Source organism: Pungitius pungitius, chromosome 16 (assembly GCF_949316345.1).
Source record: "Pungitius pungitius chromosome 16, fPunPun2.1, whole genome shotgun sequence".
In the NCBI taxonomy this organism is placed as follows: Eukaryota; Metazoa; Chordata; class Actinopteri; order Perciformes; family Gasterosteidae; genus Pungitius; species Pungitius pungitius.
In genome coordinates this window covers 9,342,400-9,369,560 of record NC_084915.1, presented here as the reverse complement: position 1 = coordinate 9,369,560, position 27,161 = coordinate 9,342,400, and the positions used below count along the sequence as shown (strand labels likewise).

The 27,161-nt window shown below is 41.7% G+C and overlaps 2 protein-coding genes across 3 annotated transcripts; both read left to right on the top strand.

Moving 5' to 3' along the window:
• Positions 1 to 3,342: 3,342 nt before the first annotated feature.
• On the top strand, positions 3,343 to 10,208 carry f11r.1 (F11 receptor, tandem duplicate 1). Of its 2 annotated transcripts, XM_037468047.2 has the most exons (11): positions 3,343 to 3,524; positions 3,658 to 3,769; positions 6,210 to 6,269; positions 6,402 to 6,518; positions 6,875 to 7,018; positions 7,234 to 7,436; positions 7,515 to 7,617; positions 7,915 to 8,022; positions 8,464 to 8,476; positions 8,582 to 8,648; positions 8,750 to 10,208. In XM_037468047.2, the coding sequence occupies exons 2-11, from the start codon at positions 3,718 to 3,720 to the stop codon at positions 8,783 to 8,785; spliced, it is 903 nt and encodes a 300-aa protein (XP_037323944.2). In that variant the 5' UTR covers positions 3,343 to 3,524; positions 3,658 to 3,717; the 3' UTR covers positions 8,786 to 10,208. The 2 variants fall into 2 exon arrangements, with proteins under 2 accessions (XP_037323944.2, XP_037323943.2); XM_037468046.2 differs by lacking the exon at positions 3,343 to 3,524 and having other exon boundaries at positions 3,531 to 3,769.
• A 704-nt stretch (positions 10,209 to 10,912) lies between these two features.
• Positions 10,913 to 25,409, top strand: ubash3ba (ubiquitin associated and SH3 domain containing Ba). The gene is made up of 14 exons (XM_037467634.2): positions 10,913 to 11,533; positions 21,008 to 21,061; positions 21,284 to 21,470; positions 21,551 to 21,749; positions 21,946 to 22,115; positions 22,277 to 22,485; positions 22,883 to 23,027; positions 23,184 to 23,304; positions 23,409 to 23,531; positions 23,683 to 23,775; positions 24,116 to 24,260; positions 24,355 to 24,461; positions 24,941 to 25,050; positions 25,152 to 25,409. The coding sequence occupies exons 1-14, from the start codon at positions 11,406 to 11,408 to the stop codon at positions 25,287 to 25,289; spliced, it is 1,929 nt and encodes a 642-aa protein (XP_037323531.1). The 5' UTR covers positions 10,913 to 11,405; the 3' UTR covers positions 25,290 to 25,409.
• The last annotated feature ends 1,752 nt before the right edge of the window (positions 25,410 to 27,161 follow it).

Sequence of the window (27,161 nt, the reverse complement as noted above, 5' to 3'; positions counted from 1 at the left end):
GGCTCTTTGACACCACCGACCCGGACGAGGAGCAGCATGCCCCCTTCAAGAAGCGCGCCAGAGTCCGCATCTTCCCCGGCAACGTCTGCCGCCTGCTGTTTAAAAACTTGCCCAACGGCAAGTCCAACTTCACCTGCAACATCAAACTAGCCGACTCAGGCACGGCGTCTAAAACTTCAGTGGTTGAGAAAAGTAAGCTGCTCGGCTCTTTTTAAAAATTGTTTATATTTGAGTGACTGCCGAAACAAGATGCTCCTCCTCCTGAAACTGCACTATTTTTTTCTGATTGCAGGGCTCCTCCTCCCATGCTCAGGGTGGAGTGTCCTATTACAGAGCTGCAGTAGCCTAATGCTGACCTTGATGACACTTCCCATGCTGCTGGAATTTCACTGGCTGTGAACAAGGCGCCAAACTGCTGCCTAAGTTAACACTGCTCCCCGTAGTGACTACCCTGAAGTGGCGTGTATGCACAAAGCGCAATGAGCGCAAAGGAATACAACATGTATTTGGTATGTCGCAGGGCTGCATCAAGCACTCAATACGAAGCACACGTTCTACTGCATACACTTTATACTCCACAGCACTCCTACATATTAACAGTTATTTAAAATGCATTAGAAATCCATTGGATCCTTGTAGATTTCTGAGCGAAAAGTTTTTACAGGGTGAAAAGTAAAAAACATGAATGTCTTTAAAAGTCTATATTCTGTATTATTCAATAATTACATTCAGTTATTATTTTGCGGTTTCATTCAATGTAATGAAAGATAATCATTGTTGATAACAAGAAAGGAGCAACTGTGAGGGAGCAAAGAATAAGAGACATCGACTAAAGCTGCTTAATCATCGAGCTATTACAATTTTCTTAACTCAAAAGGGACGCAATGCCAAGCTCGCAGATTGACAAACATTACTGCTGACTATCAGATCTCTCTGAGGTAAGCAATCTATTTAGCCTTACTGGAATCTGTCCCCTGGGTCTTCCTCTTGGCTGCCAAAGGGGTAAAGAGAGGCGACCTCGTGCCACCGAGGGCCACATGTGGAAGGTTGCGTTGAATTTCGAATTTGATCTGATAGCAAGCAGAGAAACAAAAACTTTAACTACTTATGGATGCATGAGCAATAAAGTCCCCGTTCTACTCTATTCGAGGAGAGGATGTATAAAGTTCCTCAATTATGTGACGAAGAAAAACCAAAACACAAGCTCAGTTGTTACTTTGCCTTTCACATGTGCCTGAAACACTTGATCCATGTTCAGTTATATTTATACATGGATACAGAATATGCTTTCAATTATGCAATGTTTTCTCTGATAATGTAGATGATTTTTACTTGTATGTATGCACTGTAGTAAAATAGGTGACGTGTAGGCAAAGCACAATCATTTAAAGGAACTCTTGTACTATGTATACCGTATAATGACAATAAAATGAATTTCAAACGTATTGGCATCAAACGAGAACAATGCTCATCAAAAAAACAACAACCAATTAAATGTGTTTGAGCATCCATGTCCACAGTTAGCGTGTGCATTATTTCAAATGTTTCCAACTATTTGTAACTGTTCGATAACTGGACGAATAACATCCAGCTGCAACAATGAGGACGACGATTGAAGATGGTTAAGTGTATTTACTAAAACAATGTTTTGCAATATCACAGTAATAATGTGCTTAACACTAAAGTAAGCTGAAAGAGACGTCAGCAGTCTGTGGTGTGACAGTTAAAAAAACCCTCTTTTGGTCGTTTATATAGTACATGCATTGTTTGAAGACCAACTGTTATAAAGTTCATTTTACATTTTGAAACTTAAAAACATGCACATTGTGTAAATAGTAAACATTTTTATCTGTTTTGTTTTTATATATAATAAATAGTTGGTCTGAAAACTAAAATTTGTAATGTTACGACTAGTGACCACTACTCAATACTACTAATAATTTGCTTTTAAATGATAATAAAATGGATGATTTATTTTCATTATTTCCAAGTTGTTGATTCCGGTTGTAAATAACTGTAAAAGTAATTCTATCGAACATTGTATTATGATCAATTTTGCTGCAAAATCAGGAAAATTATACTTAAATAAAATGAATGAGAAACAAAAAAGTACACCGCGGTAGCTCTAAGACAATGAGCTACAATGAGCTATAAACATTCCTGATGGGTGGAGGAGGCCTCGCAGTTGGTGTTCCAGTCCATCCCAAATATGGAAACATTTTGAAAAGCATGGTTCAATTTACACTAACAGAGTCAAAAGATGGAGGCTGAGATTATTTTTGCGTGCCGAGGAGTGAACTGGCCGACTGTAAATGTGCACACAGTGTGGTTTTGGTTCCCTTTTTGGTTAATTCTAATAATAATAAAACCAATTAAAGGAACTTCATGGAGACATTGATCAGACTGCCTACTCATGCTCATCTAGTCTGCATACTTTGTGTAACAGTTACTCTAATAGTATACTGCTGTTTAGTGCTAAGGTGTTCCGGACAACTGAAATACGCACAAGACTTTTCTTCAACTGAATTACAACACAGGTAAATACAAACCCAGTCTGTGTTAATAGAAATGTAAGTTTTACTTGTGGAAATCACATGTAATGTCTTTGTATTTGTGGTGATATCAAATAAATTCATTGCAATTTCAATGCATTTAAAAAAAAATGCATCAACTAAGTTAAAGTTTTAAAACGTTATCTACTGTGTACTACTTTAAATAAAATGTTATTCAAGATTCAAATACATTTACTTGGTTCAAGTTTATTGAACCGAGATATGAAATGTTAAAATGTTTCACTCATCCACAGTATCACTGTTTTAAACACATTCTTCATAGATGTATAGCGCTTTCCAGGTAGAATAGATTTTTATTTTTAACTCAATTACTTGTTAAATTAAACCTAACAAATGGTAAATGAATAAAAGTAGTGATAGCATAATAATAATAATTTAATTGTCCTACATGTTACATGATTTGTATTATGGTATTATTATTGGCTGGGAATGTATTGACTGGTTGTTTTTGGAGTTGATATGATCTTACTTGTCACAGGTTCATTTAGATTTTTAAAAAAATGTTAAAAATGCCATCTGCTGCTTTCAGTGTGCAGTATTTTGTGACGTTCCCACGATGGAAAACATATTTTTTCTTTGTTTTTCTTTGTTAGATGTTTTTGGAGCATGTAAATTGGCTTACATCAACTTTTAGCCCAGGTCCTCCTGTTTAATATGATATGTGACATCAAATAAAACTTTGTGGTTAGTGAATCCATGAAGACAGTGTGTCTTCTTTTGGGGGGTTTTAGAGGTTAATCTGTGTCCCGGCGGTGAAGGGTTCAACGACCTGAACCCAACATGTCGCTTTTAGATGTCCTCTGGCTACGGGAACCGGTTTCTCTACATGTGAACAGGCCTTCTCGCTTGGCTCTGGTCGAACCTGTTTTTCCACTCTGACGTCACGAATTCCCCCGCGAGGATCCTGTTACCCGGAAGTCACCGCGCTGGTTTACCTGGGCGGCTCCTCAGGTGAGCTCACACGGTTATTACAGACAGAAACCTCGACACGGGGAATTTATTGTTGGCAGCTATAACCCCCACTCCTTGTTGTATATATTCGACGCAAGAGAAGTTCTTCAGGAACATCTGTGGCTTTTTCCAGGAGTAACGTTGAGAAGCGTCTTCGCGCAGCAGGAAAACAGAAAGGAGTAAACTAGTCAACATGGTCGTCGCCTGGTTGGTTTCGGTGCCTTTGTTCTTTTTCGCAGCGACAGGTGAGTGGTTTTTGGAGGTATTTTTCTTTTAAAAGTATGACGAAAGTCCACGCTTGAGTAATTATTGTAACATCTGTTCGCGAAACGACAGCAGCAGGTGTGTTGTCCCCAGCACTCGCACCTGCGTTGTTGCTAATCAACCTTAAATTTACCTCGGCCCTCTCTGGAAAAACACACCGTCGGTCCTGTTCTTCTCAGCTCGGTACCACGATGTGAAGAGGACGTTTGTGGGAATGAAATGGCATTATCTTTTAAAGTATACCGTTTACATGGCGATTTGTATCTTTTAAAATGTAAGTACTTTACGGAGCAGACAGTAGAGGCCTGCTTCCGCCCTGAACGCAGAGTAACAATATGCATTGCGATTCCGTCATAAATGTAGGAAGAATGCTCTAAAGATCTCTTAAAGCCGTTTACAAATACAGGTGGACAGGCCACAGAGCAGTGAAGAGCACACTCAATAGTCAATATTTTAACTAAAACTTTATATGCACTTGTTGGTGCAGTTGCTCTGTACATTTCTGTCTAAATTAATAATCTACTCTCTCTTGATTTTTAAGATATTTAGTGTCCCGAAGTTAAACTGCCACTCATTATATGATCAGGGTATTTACAGTTTTATTTCTAGGATGTATTGTAGACCATTATTTTCCAGTGAGTAGCCTCAAAACGAGTCTTTGTCATTGATAACAATATATTTTTATTTTTTTAACGGTGTCAGGTTTCCATGAACACCATGGCATCTACATTGTAGTGTGTTCTCTTGTTAACTCGTCCCAACTCTATTTAACAACAAACATTTGCATTAGCCAATTACATCATAGGCCTCTTGTGGATGAGCCAGATTAGTTAACAGGCCTTTGGAGCATTCCTTCAATCACTCTATCATCTGATTGTTGGACTGAGCAGAGAGATTTACTCTTCTTGTGCTGTAATTGAGTTCTGAACCTGAAACTCTCAAAGCATGCAAACAAAGAAGTCATGGAGTGCTCTCGTTTTGTTTTATGCTGACTGCTTATCTCCAAACCAAAACTGAGTGCGTTGCCTAATCTCAGCTGAGACGGCCTTAAGGAAGTAGAAAGAGTATAATGCCACATTTGGCTTAACAGAAAATGGACACATTAAATCATTTTAATTGTTGCTGTTTATATATTTTGATCTTCTAGTAAATTTGGGTGATGCATACAATGAATGACTTTGTACAGTACGTGATTAACTGGTTCTTGGTTTGTACCTTATAATTAAAGCTTCTCTGTACAACACAGGCTGGTCAGACAACAATGTGGTAGTTAAGTTGTGTAACTCCCAACACTTACAATAATAGCATTGCAATAGATAGAAATATACAATGATAGTGTGTGTGCAAGAATTAATAATGGTGTCTCCGTGGTAGCAGCACTTCTGTGACTGAAATGAGATGGAGTTTCTGACTGATCGCTGAGTTTCACTGGAAGTTTTCTGCCTCAGCAGACAGGAATTAGACCTGTCTTTATTTTTCGGTCACACCCTGATGACATTCAATGCCATTCGGTTGGCATCATGTGTTGTGCAATAGTTATAATTATGCAATTATTATAATAATTTTTTTACCCTATTAAGGACAGTTATTTTGCGTAGGGCTGCTGCTCAGTGTCATCTTAATATTCATTAATCGAACTGTTTTTCTATCAATCAAGAAACGCTTTTAAAACGTATCAAAAAAGTATATATTGTGACATTTTGGCAAATTGATTATTTTTATTTTATTGGAACCAATACATCTTTGTAATTTTCTAAACAACGAATTGATAATCAAAACAGTTTTATAAGTAGTACGGTTCAAATTTGATGGCCTTATTTTTTTAAATAAACTCATGCCATGTAGTTGACGAGTGTACCCAACTCCAGTTCTTCAAAGCAAGGCTCTGATGTCAGATGTAGTTCTTTTATGATTGGATCTGATGCTGTGCTGAAGCGGCCTCAGTCTTCATGTGTTCATGCTTGTGAATGTTCCAGCACAGACTGCATTAATGTTCGTCAATCTGCTTTAGCTTCAAATGAGAGGGATCAAGGCTGCAGACTTTTTGAAGTTTTGCTTGCGCAACATACATGAGTCTTTCCTTTAATATACATTCAGGAATTACGTTATTTTCTCTTTTTTTCATAATCAATTTTTCAATCAAACTAGACTGTGTAATGATGCCCTCCCCCCCCCCGGGGAAGGCCACGCAGTCACTGACTTTAACCTCATGAAGGAAGTGCCCATTTAAACTGCACCCCTTTTCGTGGTGATAAATGCTGGTCTTTGGAGGCACGATTACATGTTTTTGCAAATGGCGTTGCACTGTGTAAACTAATATATGCTCATTAGGTTTGTATAGTCAAATATCTTTTTACCAATGAAAATAAGAGGGATGTGAAGTCATCATCGGGTGTTTTCTTGTGCTTTCTGTACGTCCAGGTGTAACCGGCTTTACAGTCACCACCAGCAATGCAAATGTGCAGGTGAAAAATAATGAGGGTGAGTCGTGAAAATTCCAAATGTTTTGAGCGTAAAGCAGCCGTTGTGTGCCGTTTTTCTTTCATTTTCACAATACCCTCACGGTAAAGTCGTGTCTTCATCCTGGATGTAACGTGGACTCTGTCCTTTCAGGGACGGACCTTACATGCACGTATTCGGCCGACTTTGGTTCCAGCCCCCGAGTTGAGTGGAAATTTAAGAACCTGAAAGGTTCCCAGATGTTAGTGTTCTATGACCAGAAACCAACAGGTAAGTAGACGCGCAGTCTATTGTGGCATCCTTTGAGTGTTGAGAGGTCACATCTTTTATTTAGATTTTAGATTGGTATCCTGTTTGTATCTCTCTGTTAGAATCATATCTCAAACAACACCTGCCCAAGCATACAGATACATGTTTTAAATGATTTTAAAAAAAAAAACACATATACTTTATATCAACTAGTGTGAAATTAACCTCCCAAAGATGGTTTCTTTTTTTAAAAAGAAGCTAATGTAAGTTCTTGTGGCCAGTACTGGATTACAATACACAATATGGCATACAATTCCGAAATGTGTACTCACAATGCTTTTGTCTATCTATTTTTCAATGCTGCTGCTCATCCACAGAGCCATACGCCGGCCGAGTGACTGTGTATGGTGGTAGCAACCTGAGATTCTCCAAAGTCACCCCTGAGGATAATGGCGTGTACACCTGCGAGGTGACGTCAAACAGCCAGTTTGGGCTAGTCCAAGTGACGATGACCGTTCTGGGTAAGGATCCTTAAGTAACAAACAAATACGTCCTACCATCTGTAATCTGCCCAAACCTAAAATATTAGTTTGTGAATGTTATGGAGGCTGTGTGCTGCTTCACATGCAGAGACATGCTGAAAGCCTAATGCGTTTGTATCTCTATGGTTGAAATGCACTTATTGTAAGTCACTTTGGATAAAAGCGTCAGCTAAGTAATGTGTAATGTCCCGCAGTGCCACCAGGCATTCCCATGGTCAGGGTCCCTAGCTCGGTGACCACGGGCCACGCCGCCCTGCTCACTTGCTCCGACCCCGTCGGCTCGCCTCCGCCCAAGTACAACTGGTACAAAGATGGCGTCCTCCTGCCTTCTGATCCCAGCAAGATTGCTGCCTTCAAAAACGCAACCTACAAGCTGAACCCGGAAAATGGCAACCTGGTCCGCTGCAACCCATTACTGCGCACTGTCCATACTGTATTGAATTTAAAAAAATATTTACCCTGTTTGTCTCTTCAGGAGTTTCCCGCTTCTGTCAAGATGGACTCCGCTCAGTACACGTGCGAGGCTTTCAACAGTGCTGGGCCTCCTCAGCGCTCGAAACCCTTACCATTGGAAGTCCGTAAGTACTGGTGTCTTTTTTTATAAAAGACACTTCAGGCTGAGCCTGGAATTCAAGGTGCAGTCCTTTTTGACCCCGTTTAAGCCGCTGCACGCCACAACTTAAAGAATAGTGAACAGGTTTGACTCCATGTATAGTGCCAATAGTATCTGCAAAGCTCACCATTATCATGATACTTTTGTTTTCACTTTCCAGTTGTCAGTTGGGTGTTGCAGCAGTTTTAGTTTGATTTGACACTACACTGGTTTTTGTCTGTACTCCAACTAATGAACCTCTAATTGTGACATTTCCTTCAAGGGGACCTTAACGCTGGAGGAATTGTGGCTGGGGTGATAGTGGCTCTGCTGTTTGTGGCCCTACTGGTATTTGGAATTTGGTTTGCCAAGAAGAAAGGCTATCTGCCCAGTGAGTATTCCACACTGTTAAAATCATCGTCAATTGTCTGATATTTACCAGAGACTTTGGATGTCCTTTAATAATCCAGAGGAGAGGGTCAACTAACAGAAATTGTTGGAAGAAGGTGTATTGAGACGGCAAAATTTTGGTCGTTAACTCGCTATGAGACGATATGTTTTTACTCTGGCCTAAGAGCTAAAGTGAGCGAAACATTAGTTGAATCACAAACTTCTTAATCATGCCATCTATTGTTGATGCATATGTAAAATGACCCGAGAAATGTATCCCAAGAACTAAATATAATTAAAATGCTAAATGAGCCATTCAAAACAAGTGTGACTCAGATCCAACACTACAAAAAAGGGCAGTTTTGTGAGTCAGTTGCTTAATATTCATGTTTACCATGTTTACTTTATCCCTCTGACGTTGTTTCCTTTCTTACCTTTACAGAGAAGACTGAAAGGTAAGAGGATTTTAAATTTAAAAAAACTTAGCAGATCATCTGTATGTCTTTAGCATCTCATCAGAAACACACAGGTTTAACATGTCTGTCTTATTGTCCCTGCAGCAAACCAAAGCCCAGCGTGGTGTACCAGCCGGCCTCCTCTGTGTACGGTGGTGGTGAGGATGAAGCTGTGAGTATGAGTGTTGTTGATGTTATTCCGCGCTGCTGTTGGTTCAGACTGAGCTGTAGGAAACATGTTTTTGGTTCTGATTTTGTCTCTTTGCCTTTCAGGGGGAATTCAAGCAGAAGTCATCGTTCGTGGTATAGTCTTCATAAACCGCAGGAGATCACCTTCATTTTAAATGTCTGGTGTGGGATTTTCCTCAGGTTTTCATTGTTTTTTTGTTTTTTGTTTTTGCTCCAAGTTGCAGTTTTCTATAAACCAGTGTGATTGTGCACCCGACCGGTTCTCTATGATGTCTCAGATGCATCAAGGTTAGACGATAAATGTAGACTTTTAAAACTTAAGGGACCTATTAGAGACCCTTTTAGCATGTACGGACATGTTCCCATCTTTATGTTTGCAGAGTGTGTTTTTTGTTGTTTTTCTGTGGAACTTTTTAAATTATTCTGATAATACATATGCATGTAAATTTGTAAACAAATTAAATGCAGCACAGATAATTGTACTAGTCAATAAAGCCCGTATTCTGAGTTATTTGGAAGGAAAATGGACTCATGAGTACAACTAAGCTTAACTTTTTACAGCAAGATTTTTATTACATTTACAGACCCATAACCTTAACCTCGGACTATTCTCTTCTCACTGAGTCTGTCTGTAAGCTCAACTGTGAAAGGACCATGTATATCAAAGATGGAATAGGGAGCATAGATTGAGTGTCTCAAAGTTTCTTTTTCTTTTATAACAAACACAAAATTGATGTAATGTACATTTTTTAAATTTCTATTAAAGTTTAATGTTTTTGTAAATACAGTACTGTTTTTAGGTTTCTAGAACAATTTAACCAGGTGGACATTTTAGGTACACTCTTTGTTGTATTTAGCCGATGGCGCCCCCCCCCAGGCACGGTTGTTCTGCTCCTACACGTGTGTGATATCTCTTGTGTATGCATTGCGGTGGCACCAGCTGACAGCGGGGCCAGACTTTCCTCCCCCCCCCCCCTTGTAAACAATGGGGAAACTTCACAACCAGATTGGCTAATACAGGAATGACTGATAGATGTCAGATATGATGCTGCACCTTTTTTGTGACTCAGAGGTGTGGCCAGTGAATGACTATGCGTCATTCAAATGCAACATTTTTAAATTATTAACACTGAGTTCAGAAGGCATTTTTTGTGTGTGTGTGTGTAGCTTCATCCACAAATGATCAGGATGTCTATTTAAGTGGTTTAATGAGGTAGGACATCAATCATGAGTCAATGTAATCTATCGGGTAAAATTGTCAAAATTTTACCCGAAAATATTGAAACACTTCTTTATTGCTTAACCATTCCTCTGCATAAGATGGAGCTGATGAATCGGCTGGTGTCACTTTTGTCACTTTTCCTTATGTGATGGTCAATAAACTGTAAAACTGCGTCTTCTGTGACAAGTAATGTTCAGCTGTGCTGAGTCAGTTAAGCTACAGTATGAAATGTTTGTCCTCGGCCCCTTTTTCAGTTTTTGTTTTTGTGAAGGTGTATCAAGAAAGTGACACTTTTACTAATAAAATCCCACCTGGAAATTAGGCTTTGAAGTGAAGACTGATTGCTTATTTTACTTGATTTTAAGAATATATGACAAAGGCAAAGAAACCAGATACACAAATGGACTGCTTTAATAGTGGTTATCCTTTACACTTCATGCCATTCACCATTCAATGCTTCACACCCATTCATATACTGATGGCAATACTGGTGTTATTAGGTTGTTATCAAAAGTTATGTTATGTGAAGTTGTTTCAATTGACAAAGTCAACTCAGAAACTTTCAAAATCAAATGTATAGTATCAGTAAACGGGTATTGTTTTGATACAAAATGATTAGGTTTCCTTTTTGTCTTGTGCCCAGTTCATATGAAACTGCAAAAAAATAAAATACATACTTAATCGAATGGGCGAAAGATTTTGACATGTTTCCAAAGTTGTCACCCATGAGTTGCTGTGGCAACTGAGGATGGCGTGCAGCTCTCTGATTGACACCACGCATGCGCATATAGTATCGACACCCACTTTCCCAGACAGGAAGTGTGACTTTTTCCAGCGTCTAGCCTCACCTCGACGCTTTTTATCTTACTGCTTGGTCGGTGTCGGCTCATAAGTTCAACAACAATGACTCAAACCGAGAAAATGTCGACGCTGCTTTCGGGTTAAGCTACATTCCGCGTGAAAACCGTCCAAAAACTCACTTCCGGTCCTGTCAGAAATCCGCGTCCTGCCTCTTTAACTAAAGGGGCCGCGCAGTCAGAGCTGCAACATTTTACAGGCTGATCATCCGCCCACTCGGCATCCATTCATAAATAAGACCGTCGTGTGGATAGGGAAGCTCGCACAGCATCTGTTTTTCTTTTATTAATTCACTTCGATCGTGTGCGAGTGTGTGGCGGAAGGAAGCAGACATGTTTACCTCGGTCGGGGACCGTGAATCGGGGGCACGGCTGAGAGGGCAGAAGTGACTTCCCATGGCTGACCCCCCTGCTGATGGTTTTGACTTCATGTGCGAACCGTCAGGAGGCGGCTCGATCTAGCGCCGAGCGTTTCCCTCGGAAGGTTTGGTGTCTTGTACATACTTCGCTCAAAGTCACCCTCGTTTGAATAGTCTTCCGCTTCCATCCCCCTTCTCCTTCTTCTTCTTCTTCTTCATTTTTTTTTTTAAATTTTCTTTTTGAATAAATGAAAACGTCCCCGGAGGGTCGGCGCCCCGCCTGACCGATGGAGCTGTGAGTTATGGCAGCTAAAGAAGAACTGTACGCCAAAGTGACGCCGCGGAGGCAGCGGCAGAGCCGGCCGAGCACCGTGAAACATGGGTCCACTCTGGACGTGCTGCTGTCCATGGGCTTCCCCAAGACCAGGGCGTGAGTACACAGCTGTACTGTCCCAACACACGCACCCGCACACACACACACGCACGCACGCACGCACACGACCTTACTGTAATGTGGTAGGACCAGGCTATCCAGCAGCAGCCCTCCTTGCGTGGTTTATCCTCGTGTTTCAGTATCATAATCAGCCGATCTGAAGCATCTCTGTAGCCGAGAGGAGACGTGTCTCATGGGGCCCATTTCAAATGACCCCATTAAATTAAAAAAAAAAAAGTAGTGTAACGCGGTGGTTGTGCAGCAACCACTTTAGGGTGACATATACTAGTTCGATGTTTACTATCTTTTAAGTCACCTGTGATTTCAAATACATGTAGTCTGTACGTAAAAGGAGAAAATACCTCCGAAAATACTATAGCAATACTACTTAACAATAAGTACATAACAAATTTGCTCCACTAATGTTACTGCTCACTCTTTCCACCACCAATGCAGCAACAACAACAACAACATAAAAGCATTGCTAGAAAAGGTACCGTACTTTGTGTGTCCATATGGGTCCAAACATGTATTTTCTTTTTGGACATATCTCCTACTACAACAGAAACATATGAGAAATGCTGAGGGTTTTCTGAGTCACACTTTGACTTTTCCAGCTCTTCGTATTTTTCAATGAAAACCTGATCTAGTGGGCATTCCTGCACCTGCTTCTTCTCATTCATCCTCGAAGTGTTGCCAGGAAACAAGCTGTGGCTCATGAATGTAGTGTGCGGATGATGTAATTGCATGGGGGAAAAAATGACATGTTTTGCCATAGGATCGTGTGCTGAAGTATTTGGTTTTACACTGGAAGACTGTAATAGATGTTTTTTATTATGTCTATTATCAATGAATATGATGGTAGGCTGATTTAATCCTTTTTTCATCTTGGTAGCTGCACCTCTTTAGCACCAGCTCCAATCCTTCGATAGGGTTCGTATGGCCACTGGCGCTGAAAGGATATCAAATTCTAATGGAAGTTCCACACGCCTCAGTTTTCATGTCAGTCTCCTTCAAATGTATGAACTCTATCTAATCGCATAATCTACCGTCATAATGTCCATCCTCGCGGTTTGTGTTATCAGTGACACATTATGCATATATCTAGCCCGATGGTTTCATCTCACACAAAAGCCTTTCTGTGTGCAGCATGCCCCATGTAAATTGTGCCATGTAACAAAAGAAATGGTTCACTTTGAGCCTGTGTCGGATGGAGAAGTAATCTCGGGGCTGCGTGATTAACCTTCGGATCTACAGCTTGAGTTGTTGACAGTAAAACCTACTAAGTCTCTCAGCAATATAAAATAACTAATGGTTGGGACATATCTGAGTATTGAGCAAGTCTTTTTTCCTTCAACTGTAGACAGATACAGTACCTCCGAATTTGTTTTTAAATCTCCTGCAGAACGGGCTCATCCTGCCTCCATTGCTCCGGACTGCAGCTCTCTTTCTCCTCCTAAACAATTCCTGCAGATGATATATGAGTGACTGTGGTTGGTTACATTTGCAAACTAACATCTATTACTGATGACATCATACACCGTGATGAATGAAGTTCTGAAATTAAAATGAAGCAGAATAATTCAGCGTCATTGCCTTGAAGTCCGTCTGGTCTACAAGAGGACGGTAAAGATGGAAATACAGAGGGGTACGTACTACGGCACGGGCCAGGATACGCAATGTTCACGCACAACTCGGTACCTGACAGACCTTCATACTCGGTTCCACAAAATCTGTTTCTCGATCCTCTCGCCGAATGTCCCGTGCCATTCTTTATTTCAGCCACCAAAGCACAATACAGTGACACATTTTGCTATCAGGCCCTTCCCGAGACGAGGAGAAGTAATAATAGAAGAATCAGTTATCACTCATGACTCCAGGGAACAAGGGATTCATATTTTTGACGAGTTAGTTTAAACCAGTAGGGAGCATGAACCCCCCCCCCCCCACACACACACACACACAGATGCAGCCCCTTTAATTCAATTGGGGGAATTTTGAGCTGAGTCATTCAGGAGCCGGATGGACGGTGATCTTTCTCCTCGTTCTGATCGTCTCTGACGGTCAGAAGCAAATTTGGAAACGGCCGAGAGCCGGACAGACAGAGAGTTTTTAATGCTTTTGTTTAGTCATAGAAAGCTGGGATTGGAAGAAAAAAAAGGCCGATCTATTTTAGTTGGACAATGAGTTGCTTTGGCCTTTTTCACTATCCTTCCTCCTCAAATAGAAAATGCAGACCACTCCACGACCTTCAATCGAGCAACACACAGTATGATATCGTTACATGTCGATGCTGCAGTCACACACCTTAACAATGGCAAACAACACTTACAAGTTGTCTGAACTAAGGAACCCGAATTACAATTATTCAATTTTTAACACTTTTCGCTTGATCGCAGACAAACAACATGCTCAGTGGTTTTGAAAAGCAAGCTTATAAGACCAAAGGAAGCAGTCGGTATTTCCCCGGCTCCTCCTTGTCACCTGCCTCAGTGCAGCGTGTAAAATACAAAGATACTTTTCAGGAGACGGATTTGTGTAGGATAATTTGCTTGAGCTTTGTTTCTTTTGTTATTGAGAAGAATAATGTGCCAATTGTGAGCAAGGAAAACAGGAAGTTGATGACCAAACTGTAGCAAGTACCTTGACTAGAATGAGGCCATGGCCTTTTTTACTCATTGTGGTATCATCGATATCTAGACGCAGGCATAGAACTATAAAGGTTTCCTGCTATGCTGTGCAGCAATGTCATGTGATGTTTTAGACCAACAAAATATGTTCTCACAGTGATGACTGTCTCTGGAAACTCTAACCACTATACTTTGGTCTGAAAGCCTGCGCTCACAGCAGCAATATGAGATTACGAGATATATAGCTCTGAGGTTAATGTTGTTCAAGATTGGCTGATTGAAGAGAAGAGACACAGGCCCCACTACTTTAACCGTAACATTTGAAATTGGGGCTGGTTTTAGATTCATGTCCCTCTCTACATTGACATTTACACAAAATATTTTTTTATTCCATACTTTTGAAGCAGAAAACAAAATAAATGTTGAAATTATTGGGCAACACTTGCTGAAGCATAATGGCTTGTCTGTGGTGTTGGACTGATTATTGTACTTACAAACAGTAATTACAGATTGAACATTATAAAAAAGAGCACATTTTGACAATTTCAAATTGTTTCGTCCAACCAACACTCCAAAACCCCAGTTGACTATTTCACAAAATAGAGAAAAGCAGTGAATCCTCACATCAGAGAGAGCTGATTATTGCATATTTGAAATATTGACACCAGACTGCACCCATGATGGGATCCTGTGGGACTATGCAAAATATCACTCTCACTTTAAGATTCTATACAATGCTAATTACATACAGATTGTCACTGATCTCTCTCATGCTCATTGTCGGTTTTATTTGTGGTCCTCGAATGAACATCTCAAAGCCCCGGGGGTTACTGAGAACACATCTACCTTTGATATCATCACGTACAGTTCGCGCTGCCAGCGTCAGAAGCCTTTTCTGTGTTAAAGAGGAAGTCTGTGTGTAATGCAGAGTTTTCTCCCATAAACACCGGTTTCATAAGCCCTGCCTCAACTACAACTATATGTCTCATCCCGCTTTTACCTACATGAGAAACCGTTTTAATTTATACAAAGGCTTTTCTTAACAGTTATACACAAGTCATGCATGAATGTGACATTTTCGGGGCCTACACATGCATCTTGCCAGAGCAGAAGCCTGTACCCGAGGCAGCCAAGAGGAAGTCGCCCCTCTCCGAAAGTAGCTTGTGACCTTTTGCTGAGCGCTCTGTGGAGATGGTGGTTGATGGGCGGCATCAGCAGGAGATTCACATGTCGCTTGCAGATAGGAAAATAAGTTTGGTTCGTACTTTTGAGTCATCAAAGTGTTTTTCTATTAAAAGCTGGGAGATTTTAAACCTCATACCTTTTATTTATTGGACGTAAATCATTTACAGTGTCTAATCAGAATGAAAGAAATGGCGTCCACATGCCTACAAACCAAGGCCGTCCAACATATGCTGTTTGCTTCAAATGACGCATCCTGGGACTTCACAGAGTGCTGTGTGATGCATCCTTATTTTGGCACTGTGCCTCATCTATTCTTGGTGAAATATTTTATTTGTGCACTTTGACTCGTCTCACTGACGTCACTTGTTCAGCGCTAAAAATAGCACACCTTGCTCCACTCTGGTTGGAGTATTACTGATTTGTTCCACCTGATAAGCCTGACGGACACCTGGCGAGGATTTCTATCAATAAGTATCAAAAGTCACACCAACGGCAGCACACTTCATTTAATGGTGTCAATCTCTGACTTGCTCTCTTTGCCCCTGTGGACTATTGGCCTCGCTTTTTCAGAAATAGTGAAGTGAGAAGAGGAAAAAAAGATCCTGACACAGGCTGCACACAGCGAGCTTTGTTAAAGACGTGCTGCTGAAACATTGCTCTGTCAGTTTAAAAGAGGCTTTGTGAGTGTCTCTAATGGACCCTAAACAAAATGCTGTGGTACCAAAAACTCTCAAAACATTTCCACCACTCCGACAGTTAATGGGAATAGTTTAAAAATGTTCTAATATATTTTGTCAATAAGAATTTGTCAAAAAGAATGATACGTCTCTCTTGTTTGTTCAGTAAATACAAAGTGCTAGCTGCCTGTTAGCTTAGTGTGTAGCGCATTGATGGGGAGCTAGCTAGCCGGCTACGACCCTGCTAACGGCTGCTAATCAACTGTATCTAAGCTGCACTGCAGTTAGCCGGTTAACTTTACATACACGTATCTTCCAATATTCAAACTACTCGTTTTAAATCTCACTTACTTAAGTATTGTTAATTAACAGTGGTCACAAATAACCGTTACAACGAATAGTTAAGAGGGCCGCGTAAGAAACCCACTTCACTTTACTGTTTTTAGGTATTTCACACAAAAAAAACCTTGTTTTTTGCGTCAGTCATTGCTAGTTTTAACCTTGTAGGTTTTTGGTGGTAGCTTACACAGGAGTCTGAAGGGTGTCTGCGCTCCACAGGGGCCTTTTGTACAGATATCTTAGGCTGTTTGGGACAGTATTGTTTCTAGTTCTTTCTTTGATACAAATCTACAAAAACAGTCAAAAAAACAGTCAAAAAGGATTTTCATAACTGAAAAAGACTCGATGTGAAGTTAGAGTCAATGTTTATACATCTGGCAAATGCCTCGCAAGACAAATTCTGGATCTAAATGTTTCCTCTTTTTTCCTAGAAACATGAACAAGTGGAATTGGAAAAATGAAATGCTCAAATTTAGACTGCAATATCATGTGCCAAACACCACAGGGAGGTTGAATTTTTGGGGAACGCTAGGCTCTGAAACACAAACATTTATCTGCTCCATCATCATCGTAACTACTTTTTAAGTTTTCTGTGAATAATGGGAGTTTATTTATTTTGTCTTGACTATAACCGACCACGCCATAGCCGCTTCCCGTTACAACATGAGTCAGTAAATGGTGCTTTGCTGCCATGACTCCGCTATCTGTTTTAAAACTTGGCACATCTCTTCCCCCCCCGGTCTTTGTGTCCTTAAGCACAACCCGAACAGATCTGCTGCAAAGCCACAAGTGTTCATGTTCTTCTTTTCGTGGGCATTCAGCGGTTGAATAGGTGGAAGGAGATGAAAGCTGTGACGTCTGGTGTTGGTCACCACTAGGCCCGACTTTAGGCCAAGCTCCACGTAGGGAAGCGCGTTTCCGCTTGCTGACGGAGCTCCTCTTGGGGTGCAGTCCAGTGGGCAGCAGCAGCAGCAGCAGCAGCCTCGGCGCTGTTGGAGCGATAAGTGGTTAGTGGTGAGTGTTCGCTGTCGCCTTGTAAACAGGAAGTGTTCGCCCATAGCGCTGAGTCGAGGAGGCCCCTGTGGGAGTATGTAGATGTGTGTATGTTGAACCAGGGGGGACATGTTTTTTTTTAGCGTCAGTTCTAGATGCTTGTTTCTTTTGGCTTCTTTTGCTGGTTTCTGTTTTTTTCCCCCTTCCTGGCTTATACTTAGCAATGTGTTCGTCATTCTTTCCGAGTTGAAACACAAAGTTTACAGGAATCTGAAGTGCTCGCGCTCATGAGAGACTGTGAGCTACATTTAAAGTGATACCTTTCTCTCGCAGCCTAATAGAAGCTGCAAGAAAATGAGGTTCACATACATGAAAAATCAAAAACGTTCTTTTCACACGAACAGGCATCTAGCGCATTTCATCTGTAGTGGAGAAGCAGCAACAGGAACAAACGCTTGCCATCTGTGGTTTAAAAATGGTGAATGAGCAAAAGAAGTGAAAGCTGTTTTTGAGCCCCGTCAAGGTAATTCATACAAAGTCCAGCTGATGTGATGTGAAATCCATAGTGACTTCTCTCCCTAGCTCTGTCAGACCGCTTTTTATTATCTTTGTCCTGCTGCAAACAGGAAATACAGTTTTATAAATAACTCACTCAGTTCTTTCTTTCTGAGAGCAAAGAAGAAGCCTCCAGGTTAGCTGCAGGGATCGAGGACAGTGTCCCAACGATAGTGGAACATGAATTTAAAAAAATGGATAAAGATCATTATTTTCAAGTGTCAAACGGCAGATGTCGTGTACAAGGTTGAGTGGGGGGGGGGTTCATGGCTAAACATGGACCGGCTGGCCCATAAGAGAGAGACGGCGCCTGTGCAACTGCTCCCTGAAGCTGTCGCAGATGTTAATTCTCCTGCTTTCTTTTTGCCTCGAGAAGGCACTAAGTAATCCAAATAGATGTTATTCTTAACACTCAACGTAAAAAGACAACAAATGCATACAGCTGTTACTTTTATGTGTTTAACCTTTCTTTACAGTCTTAGAGTCAATTATTGTTGGTGGCACAATGAACGGTCGAGGTATCTATCCAAAAACCAAACCATACATTTCATCTTTAACGTGCTTCTGGGTGTGTGCTGTGACTTCCTTCTGGTTCCTTTTTTCGGTCTGTAAAGGTTACAGGTCTTCCTGTGTGGTTGAATTACTAGATAGCTTTATTTACTGCCTCCCAAGTTCATCAAAAAGTATGCAGGTCCTTATTTCGGTGCTATGCACCTGATAACATATTTCATGAGTAACAGACAACTCTAAGACTGTAGCAACCGCTGTGCAAAGTCACAGTTAACACTGTTAGGAACGGTTTAAAAACATAACAATCTTTCACCGGATTCTCTGGAAGTGAAAATTGGTGGCCCCATTTTAAAGGTTTGAGTCCGGTATCGGACTCCACCACATTTTATTTTTAAGGAGGACTAAAAAAGTTCCCGGTTTATTTCAAGACCACAACTTGAAAAATACAGGGCTCACGCACAGAGTCTTGGTCTTGCCCTACATTGGTCTTGATCTTGATTTTAACCCCTCAAAATCTTGGTCAATACTTAGTGGTCTTGGTCTACAAGAAGCCATATAATCTACTTACAGTTCTGAAGCTAAACCCTCCACCATCCTGCATTGCATTTTGAATCAACGAGTAAAACATTGTAGGCAATGTAACACTTTATCTCCCGTTTATAATTTATAACTGGAACTGGGTCTCCATTCATTTTGACAACCCAAAAGCTGATTAAATTCAAGTAAAATGTCCGACCATTTTCTATTATTTTATGTCTCGAGAGTTCCCTCTCATAAAATAACACAGATTAGAAGCAGGCAATCCAATATTGTAGCCTGGATTGGATTTTGTGACGTCTCAGTCACATCTGCTTGTAATCCCATCATGCTTTCTTTCTCCCTCCTCTGCTAAGCACCAGGTGGAACCTTTGAATAAAACCACTGTATGTCTTAAGTCTTCCACATGGCGTAGGGGTTTATATTGTAGCATGAAACAATTAGGTAAAATGCTGTAGTTGGCCAGATAGGCTAAACAAACAGCAGACCTCTATCCAAGTTGTGTCTGTGTTGTCTGTCTTTCGCTCATCCTCGGCCTGCCTTTAACGGCATGAGCAGTTTACAGAAGTAGCTCTCTGTGAGCCATCTGCTACGCCGCTGCGGCCTCGGCGTTCGCATGCTGCGCGCCGTCACTGCACAGCGCCCCCGGGGTTCAGGGACTCTCGATGTATCTAGGACCCTCTCAGTGGAGCAAATGTAAAAATAGCCCACTGACACTCAAACGCTAGAGGGACACAACGAACGCTAGTCGACACACATAGAGAAGCGGCCAGGCGTCTTTATCGCGCCGCAAATGGAGGCAAGCGGATACATCTGCAGTGGGACATCATGTACTTTCCGCTCGTTTGTTTTATTTCAATATCAGCTGTGGTTTCTGTTTCATTTTCTTTTTTTTTTTAGTAGAACAGGGGCAATAAGTGTTACGCTTTTAAACTAGTATGGATTTGTTACCACATAACGCAGCAAGAACTTCAACTAAAAGGAGCTGGGATTGTAGCATGTAGGCATGTAGTTGAGTCCTAATGGCCAGATGCTGTGGACACAATGTGCAGTCACCCTAAATGCATCATATCCTGTTGCTCAATAGTGAGATGAGCCGTTTGCTACTTCAAATGTCAAACTGCTATCTTTAGTTTCTTGTCAGTGATCCAAGTTGTTGATAAAGTATCAAAAAATCTACGAAGCGAGGTGTTCCTGTATTTTCTTTTTTTCATGTATTTCTACTTTGCACAGAGACTTTAAAATAAAAGAACAGACAGTTTGTTATCTGTAGAAGTGACTTTCAGAGGCCACTGACTCTCACGTCATCATTATGAAAACACACATTTTAGAATACTAAGTGGAGGAGCTAATGTTTTCTTAATCTTTGCATATGAGGCTTTACATGTTTTCAATAAAGTCTCTTCTAGATATTCCAGTTATTCCTCTGGAAACTGAAGGAAGCTGTTGGAATCAGTGAATCCCTTCAGAGGCGGCCCAAAATACCACAGGTTTTATAAAAAGACACTAATTAGATTCTGAGCACTCAAGAGTAATCAGGCAATCAGCTCTTGTTTCACAAATGTTAAGGTTTATGAAGTGACACCGGTGAAAAACACAGCTGGGCTTTTCTTTTCTTGTCAATATCCATTACACAAAAAGACAAAGCAGTGTTGTATTTTTCTCATTTTTCTCTTCATGGTGTCTTAATATTTTCACATTCTGCTGCCGCGGAATTGAATTGTCGATTCCCACTGTCCTCTATAGCGCAGCACTCATCTACCGAGTTGCTTATAATCAAATTTTAACATCTTTTGATATATTAGTAATTTTCAATTTAGCATCAATGCTAATTTCATGGAACTCAGGCATGAAAAATTAAGTCCTGTCCAAAATTATAGCTTTGCTGTTCTCTCTGGATATTTGCTCTTTGTTTATTGTCACGTGAGAGCACAGTTTCCTCCTAATAAGCACGGCCCGGAAAATAAATGATTGATTTTGTGACTTTGCTTTGACCGATCCCTCTCTCTCTCTCTCTCTCTCTCTCTCTCTCTCTCTCTCTGCAGCTTGAAAGCGCTGGTTTCGACAGGAGGGAAAAATGTCCAGGCAGCTTGTGACTGGTGAGAGCGCCACACACTATGTAGTTTCACCCTTGTTAATGTGCGATGGAAATGCAAACAGAAACCCACTCGGCAAATCAAAACATCCCCTGACCCAGTGAAGTGTGTCACTGTGCACTTGCAACTGTGTCGCCCCCTGCTGGACGTCAGCCCCCCTCCCCCCCTTGCTGGGGTCCACCTATCGCTCACCACTTTTGGGTCTCCCTTGGTCTGCCGCTGCAGGCTCTTCTCCCACGTGGACGACCCGTTCCTGGACGATCCTCTGCCCAGAGAGTACGTGTTGTATCTGCGACCCAGCGGGCCGTTGCTCCAGCAGCTCTCGCACTTCTGGCAGCAGTCCCGCCTCTCCTGTGGCAAGAACAAGGCGCACAACATCTTCCCCCACATCACCCTCTGCCAGTTCTTCATGGTCAGTGCTCGGCGCTCTGCCGGTTTTCTGTCGCCGCCGCGCAGCTGATGACCCCTTGTTTTGCTTCTCTCCGCGCTCAGTGTGCCGATGACAAGGTCGAGGCTCTGACCGACGCGCTCCTGACCACCGTGGCCAAGTGGAAAGGTCGTATCCCCATGCCCCTCCCGCTGGAGCTCTACACCTCCTCCACCTTTATTGGGCTCTTTGTGGAGGAGCAGCTGGCAGAGGTGCTGAAGAGTTTCGCGTCCGATTTTGCAACCGAGTCAACAGCCAAAGCAGGTTCGAGACCCCCTTTTGTCCCTTGGATGGGAACTTACATGGTTATTGTTCCCAGACCTGCTTAAGATTTTTCCTATTTATATTTCTGAGCAGTATAAGCATATTTTGGGGATAAGCTGCAGTTTTGCCAGATGATAAATTCCCATTTTACATCTAAATATGGAATAAAGTAGTGCACATTTCTCCTTTTTTCCAGATGTCCATGTCGAGCCTCATAAGAAACAACTTCATGTCACTTTGGCATACCACTTCCAAACCAGTCACCTCCCAACTCTGGAAAAGTTGGCCAAATCAGTGGATGTGTCGTCAGGATGTGACTGGCTGGCTGTGCTCTATTCTCGGGATATTCGGTTCGCGAATCACGAGGTTTGATTTGCTTACTTTACAAATGACTCCTTTCTCTCAGTTTGACATTTTTGACTTCAAGGAAAAGAAATGTTTTTACTATCTCAATTTTCCAGATCTGCACTTTAATTCCACCCTGCCTTTTGTCTAATGGCTGTTCACCATCTGCCCCCTCCCTGCAGACACTGCAAGTCATGTACCCGTATGTGCCTCAGAATGACGACGAGCTGGAGCTGATGCCGGGAGACTTCATCTTCATGGCCCCCGGGGAGCAGAGCAGTGCCAGCGAGGGCTGGGTGTACGGCACGTCGCTGGCCACGGGGCTGTCGGGGCTGCTGCCCGAGAACTACGTCAACCGCGCTGATGAGTCCGACACCTGGGTCGTCCACGGGTGAGGAGACGACCGTCGCCATGTGATTATAAAAAAAGACAAAAGTACACAAATGAGGGAATGTTTTTCAGCTGAATGGGAAAATTAAAGGGAAAGAAAAGAAAGTGAATCATCTTCTTGGCCTGCTTGTGGACTGGCCCTTTGACTGGATGACGCCCACATCGCTGCACTCCTTGTTCCCTCATTCCTTCCTCTTCGTTCCTCTCAATACTCGATTGTTACTCCCTGACTTTGAACTGTGCCCTACTTTTGCTTCTTCATACATTTCTGTGAGCTCGCATAATGTATGCTGTATGTCAACAGCACTTTGCTGTGTGTCCATCTTCTTTCTCAGTCCGCTTTGTGTTGTATTTAAAGTGCAATGGGACCAAAGTCTCTGTGTGTGTCCGATCCTCAGGTCTCACTCAATGACCACCTGTGCGTCTCCGTCTAACTACGGCAGCACCGTGGCTGGGTCGCTATTTGATGCACAGCTGGGAGACAATCTGCTTGACAGTTTTTTGACTTCTGATGGCCACGCTGGCCTCTGTCCTCCTATGCAGGTATGTGATTTTTTTTTCCCCCATTGGCTGCAGAAAAACAAATGTGTCATCAGGCTGCATGCAGAAGTCAAGAGAACCTCACTGAATGGCAGTACATGCTTCCAGCAGGGAAGTTCTCTGTAATGCTCTTAAATTCGAGATGAATCTTTTCTTCAGGTGTCTGGTCCAACCAGTCAGTCGTCCCCGTCCAAGATGAGACTGTTTGTGTGTCGCCATGGCGAGAGGATGGATGTGGTGTTTGGGAAGCACTGGATCACTCAGTGCTTTGACGCTAAAGGTTTGCATGGATGAGAGATTGATGGCTCTTTTTTGTAGGCTTACACTGGACACTTTTTGTGCATTGTATTTACAACTGTAACATTTTCATTTGTTTTTGCGTAGGCCGATACATTCGCTCTAATCTCAACATGCCATCTAGCCTGCCAGCTCGGAGCGGAGGTCACCGGGATTATGACAAGGATTGTCCAATTACTGTGTTTGGCTCCACCCAGGCCCGTCTTGTAGGTCAGTACATTTTTATACACTTTATTTTGATGTTGTGAAAGAAAATACTGTAATAATTTAGGTTTTAAAGGATTATTACAACAAATAACACAGTGGGGATAGTGTTTAAATAAAGATTAAAATGGTATGATATGGTTTTGGTCCACTTCAGGTGAAGCCTTGTCAGAAAGCAACACAACAGTAGACTTTGTTTACTGCTCTCCTTCTCTGCGATGCGTCCAGACTGCTCAGCACATCCTGCAGGGTAGGACCTCAGTACCACACAAACGTTACACAAAGTATATTCAGGTTCTTCAGCTGGCATGTGATGCCAGATGCATTACATACATTACAAAAAGTCATCTGTGCATGATGGCATTTGTCCCTTAATATTGTTGGTTTTGGATTGTAAAGCCTAAGTCTAGTCATATGAAGTTTTCTTATATCTCTGTGGTACTTGGAGGCATCAGTAGGTAACAAAACATAGACAATGAATAGGTTTACCTGAAGGTGTTCATGTGAAGATGTATATAGCGAGGGAAAATGACATAGATGTGGAGATATCTTCTTCTTCTGCAGTTTATCTCTGTGTTTCACTCTGTCAGGTCTCCAGCTGGAGGGAAAGACAAAAATCCGTGTGGAGCCTGGATTGTTTGAATGGACCAAGTGGGTTTCAGGTACATCTTTACCTGTCTGGATCCCCCCAGCTGAGCTGGCGGCCGCTAACATGAGTGTGGACACAACTTACAGGTACACAGCATCCCCGACGCTATAGTATCTACACGCTTTTACTTGTGATGCTGCAATTTATTTTGATCGATTCTATCTAATGCTTTGCCCCTAGACCTCATTTTCCCATAAGTAAGTTGGCGGTCTCAGAGACTTACGACAACTACATCAGCCGGAGCTTCCAAGTAACCCGAGAGATCCTGGTGGAGAGCAAAAACCTGGGTAAAGTTGTGCTTTCAACAGATTTCTAGGATTTTCAAGTGAATATCGACTTCACTATACACCAAATGTTGGCAACATTGCCCGGCTGACATGCCCACTTTCTTTTCGAGATTATTACATTTGAAGGCTTCTTGTTAACTGATGTTTTCCCGCTCTAAATTGTGGCTATACAGTACATGGAGTATAAGCCAGATGAAATCTAAAAACCAAACAATCATATAAATCTGCATAGAACAGGATCCTGCTTCAAACAAAGAACATATACCTAACTCTACACACAACAGGGTGACACAACAAGCCCATTGTTTTTAGTTTCCTGTGCATCTGACATCACAAACGACTTCCTGTTCTCTATATGAAAGCACATAAATGAAAGAACATTTCAAGCTGCGTGTTAATGACGGAGTGCCCATAGACCGTATAGAGAGCTAATGGTATTGGTGGAATGTGGATCTGTGTTCTCTACCTCTTTCACACAGGAAGCACCGTCCTGATTGTGGCCCACGCTTCCTCCCTGGAGGCGTGCACTCGCCAAATACAAGGCCTCAGCCCCCAAAGCGCCAAGGACTTTGTTCAAGTGGTCCGCAAGGTCCGTTTACTGCTGCGGTTTCACCTAAAACACCTCTTTCATTTCTACGCTCACCTCATCTCATTTTCTTTAACATGAACATGCATCTTGTCTTTGTGCAGATTCCCTACTTGGGCTTTTGTGCTTGTGAAGAAATGGGAGAGACCGGGGTGTGGCAGCTGGTCGACCCACCCATCCTGCCTCTGACACATGGACCCAATCACAGTTTCAACTGGAGGGAAATGCTAATGCAAGACTGAAGGATTGGCTGGCTGGCTCTCTAGCTTTTGGCACTGGAACTGCTAAAAAATATTTATTTTTAACCCACCTGTCTGCTATAGATTCAGCCCAACTACCAAAAAAACAAAAAAAACACACACGTCTTGCTTCCGTCAAAGACATCGTGCAAAAAATGTTGCAAATGTATTCAAATGCACTGCTCAGGAATGAGAAAATACAGTTTGTGTTGAGATCACAGCGAAAAGTGAGCTACAAATGGGGCGGCAGTAACGTTTCCTTCAACGTTCCACTTCTTTGCCCAAAATGTAGAGGGGCTACAGGATATGTGGACATTTCTTGATAAATGTTGATAAATCAGGTTTTATGCCACAAGAAGCTGTCACTGTCTGTGGCTCCTCCTCCTCAGGCGGGCACGCTGAAGTGTTTGTGAACTGCTGCCTTTTCACACACTGTGATAAGAAATAGATGAGAAAGACTTATTAGTATTTTTTACATGTGTCAAAAATGACTATTTAACTTGTAGCTACGAAGCCTCCTGCAAAAAAAGCACAAAAGAAATGTTGACAATCAGAACAGATCTTCATTGTTTCTGGTGCTGGGGTGGGTAGTTTACGATACCTATATTCCTGTAAATGTCATATCATTAAGTGATTCTCCTAAGTTAAAATGAATGTGCACACATGAATTGTTTAATCTTACTTTGAGTTTTGCTTGCCACCATATGAGCAAACTAGTAAATATGACTTGAACAAATTAATATAATTAAATTCAAACTGCTGTTGGGTGCATTGACTAAAACGTGCGTTGTTCATCATGAGCCTAAGATTCTTGAAGCCTGATAACCGCACTGCTTTTCAAATATTTGGTTCATTTTATTTTTGTTGGTTACATCAGATGATTTAAGTGCTTACTGTCCATACCAATTTTTTGTTCTATGACTCAAACATTCTATTAATGCTGAATAAAGCCAGGCTATAGAGTTATGAAGGCCTATAAATATCAAGCGGTATCATGTGTTAAAAACATTATATAGGAAGGAAGGTTGCTCTTAGTTGTTGGATCTGTTTTACAGAATAACATTTACACAACATGCTCAGCTTACATTTTAATTAAACCCCACATTTGCACCTCTAAACCACAAGGCATGTTCAAAAAGGTTAGCAGTCCATCTTGCAGAAGTGTAGATGTGCTGGGGAGGACAGAGACATACTAACCAATATGTTTAATTGACTATAACTTTGTACTATATTGAGCACCAGGTTTCTATATCTGTCACATGCAGGAGAGCAGTGTTGAATAAAATAAATGAAGGACAAAGTAATACACGTTTTTCTGTGCAGGCATTCTGACTCATAACTGGAAAAGTCCAGGGAGAATAAAACATCTCAATAAGTTAAATGTTACTCCACACTGGAAAAACTCAATAAATATATAATGCCGTGTCCACTAGGGGAAATGCAGCCAGCACTATTCTATTTTTAACAAACACACCGGTTTACTTATTTCTTACATTTGAGAGTGCTGGCCGGCCTTCGATTAAAGGTTACGGACACCGCGTGTTTCATTTGGCGATTCATCAGAGCTCTCAGGTGAGGCATTACGTTTGTTTATGTAACTTATTGTTTGTAGCTGCTGAAATGTCATCGTTATCTCTGGACGCGTCAGCATTCAATCAACTACGACTCTCTATGTGACCGGCGGTCACGGGCAGAGTTGCCTGTGAAGGGATTTCGACGTTGTTAACGTTAATTTAGAGGTATTTGAAACACGTGCTAACTAAGGCTAAGTGTTAGCATACAGGGTCCTGTAGCTAACATTTAGCCTCGCATTCTTAGCCTAAGTGCTCGTGCTGCTAACTGTGAAGTCTAATTAAATGTTGTGGTTAAAAAAAT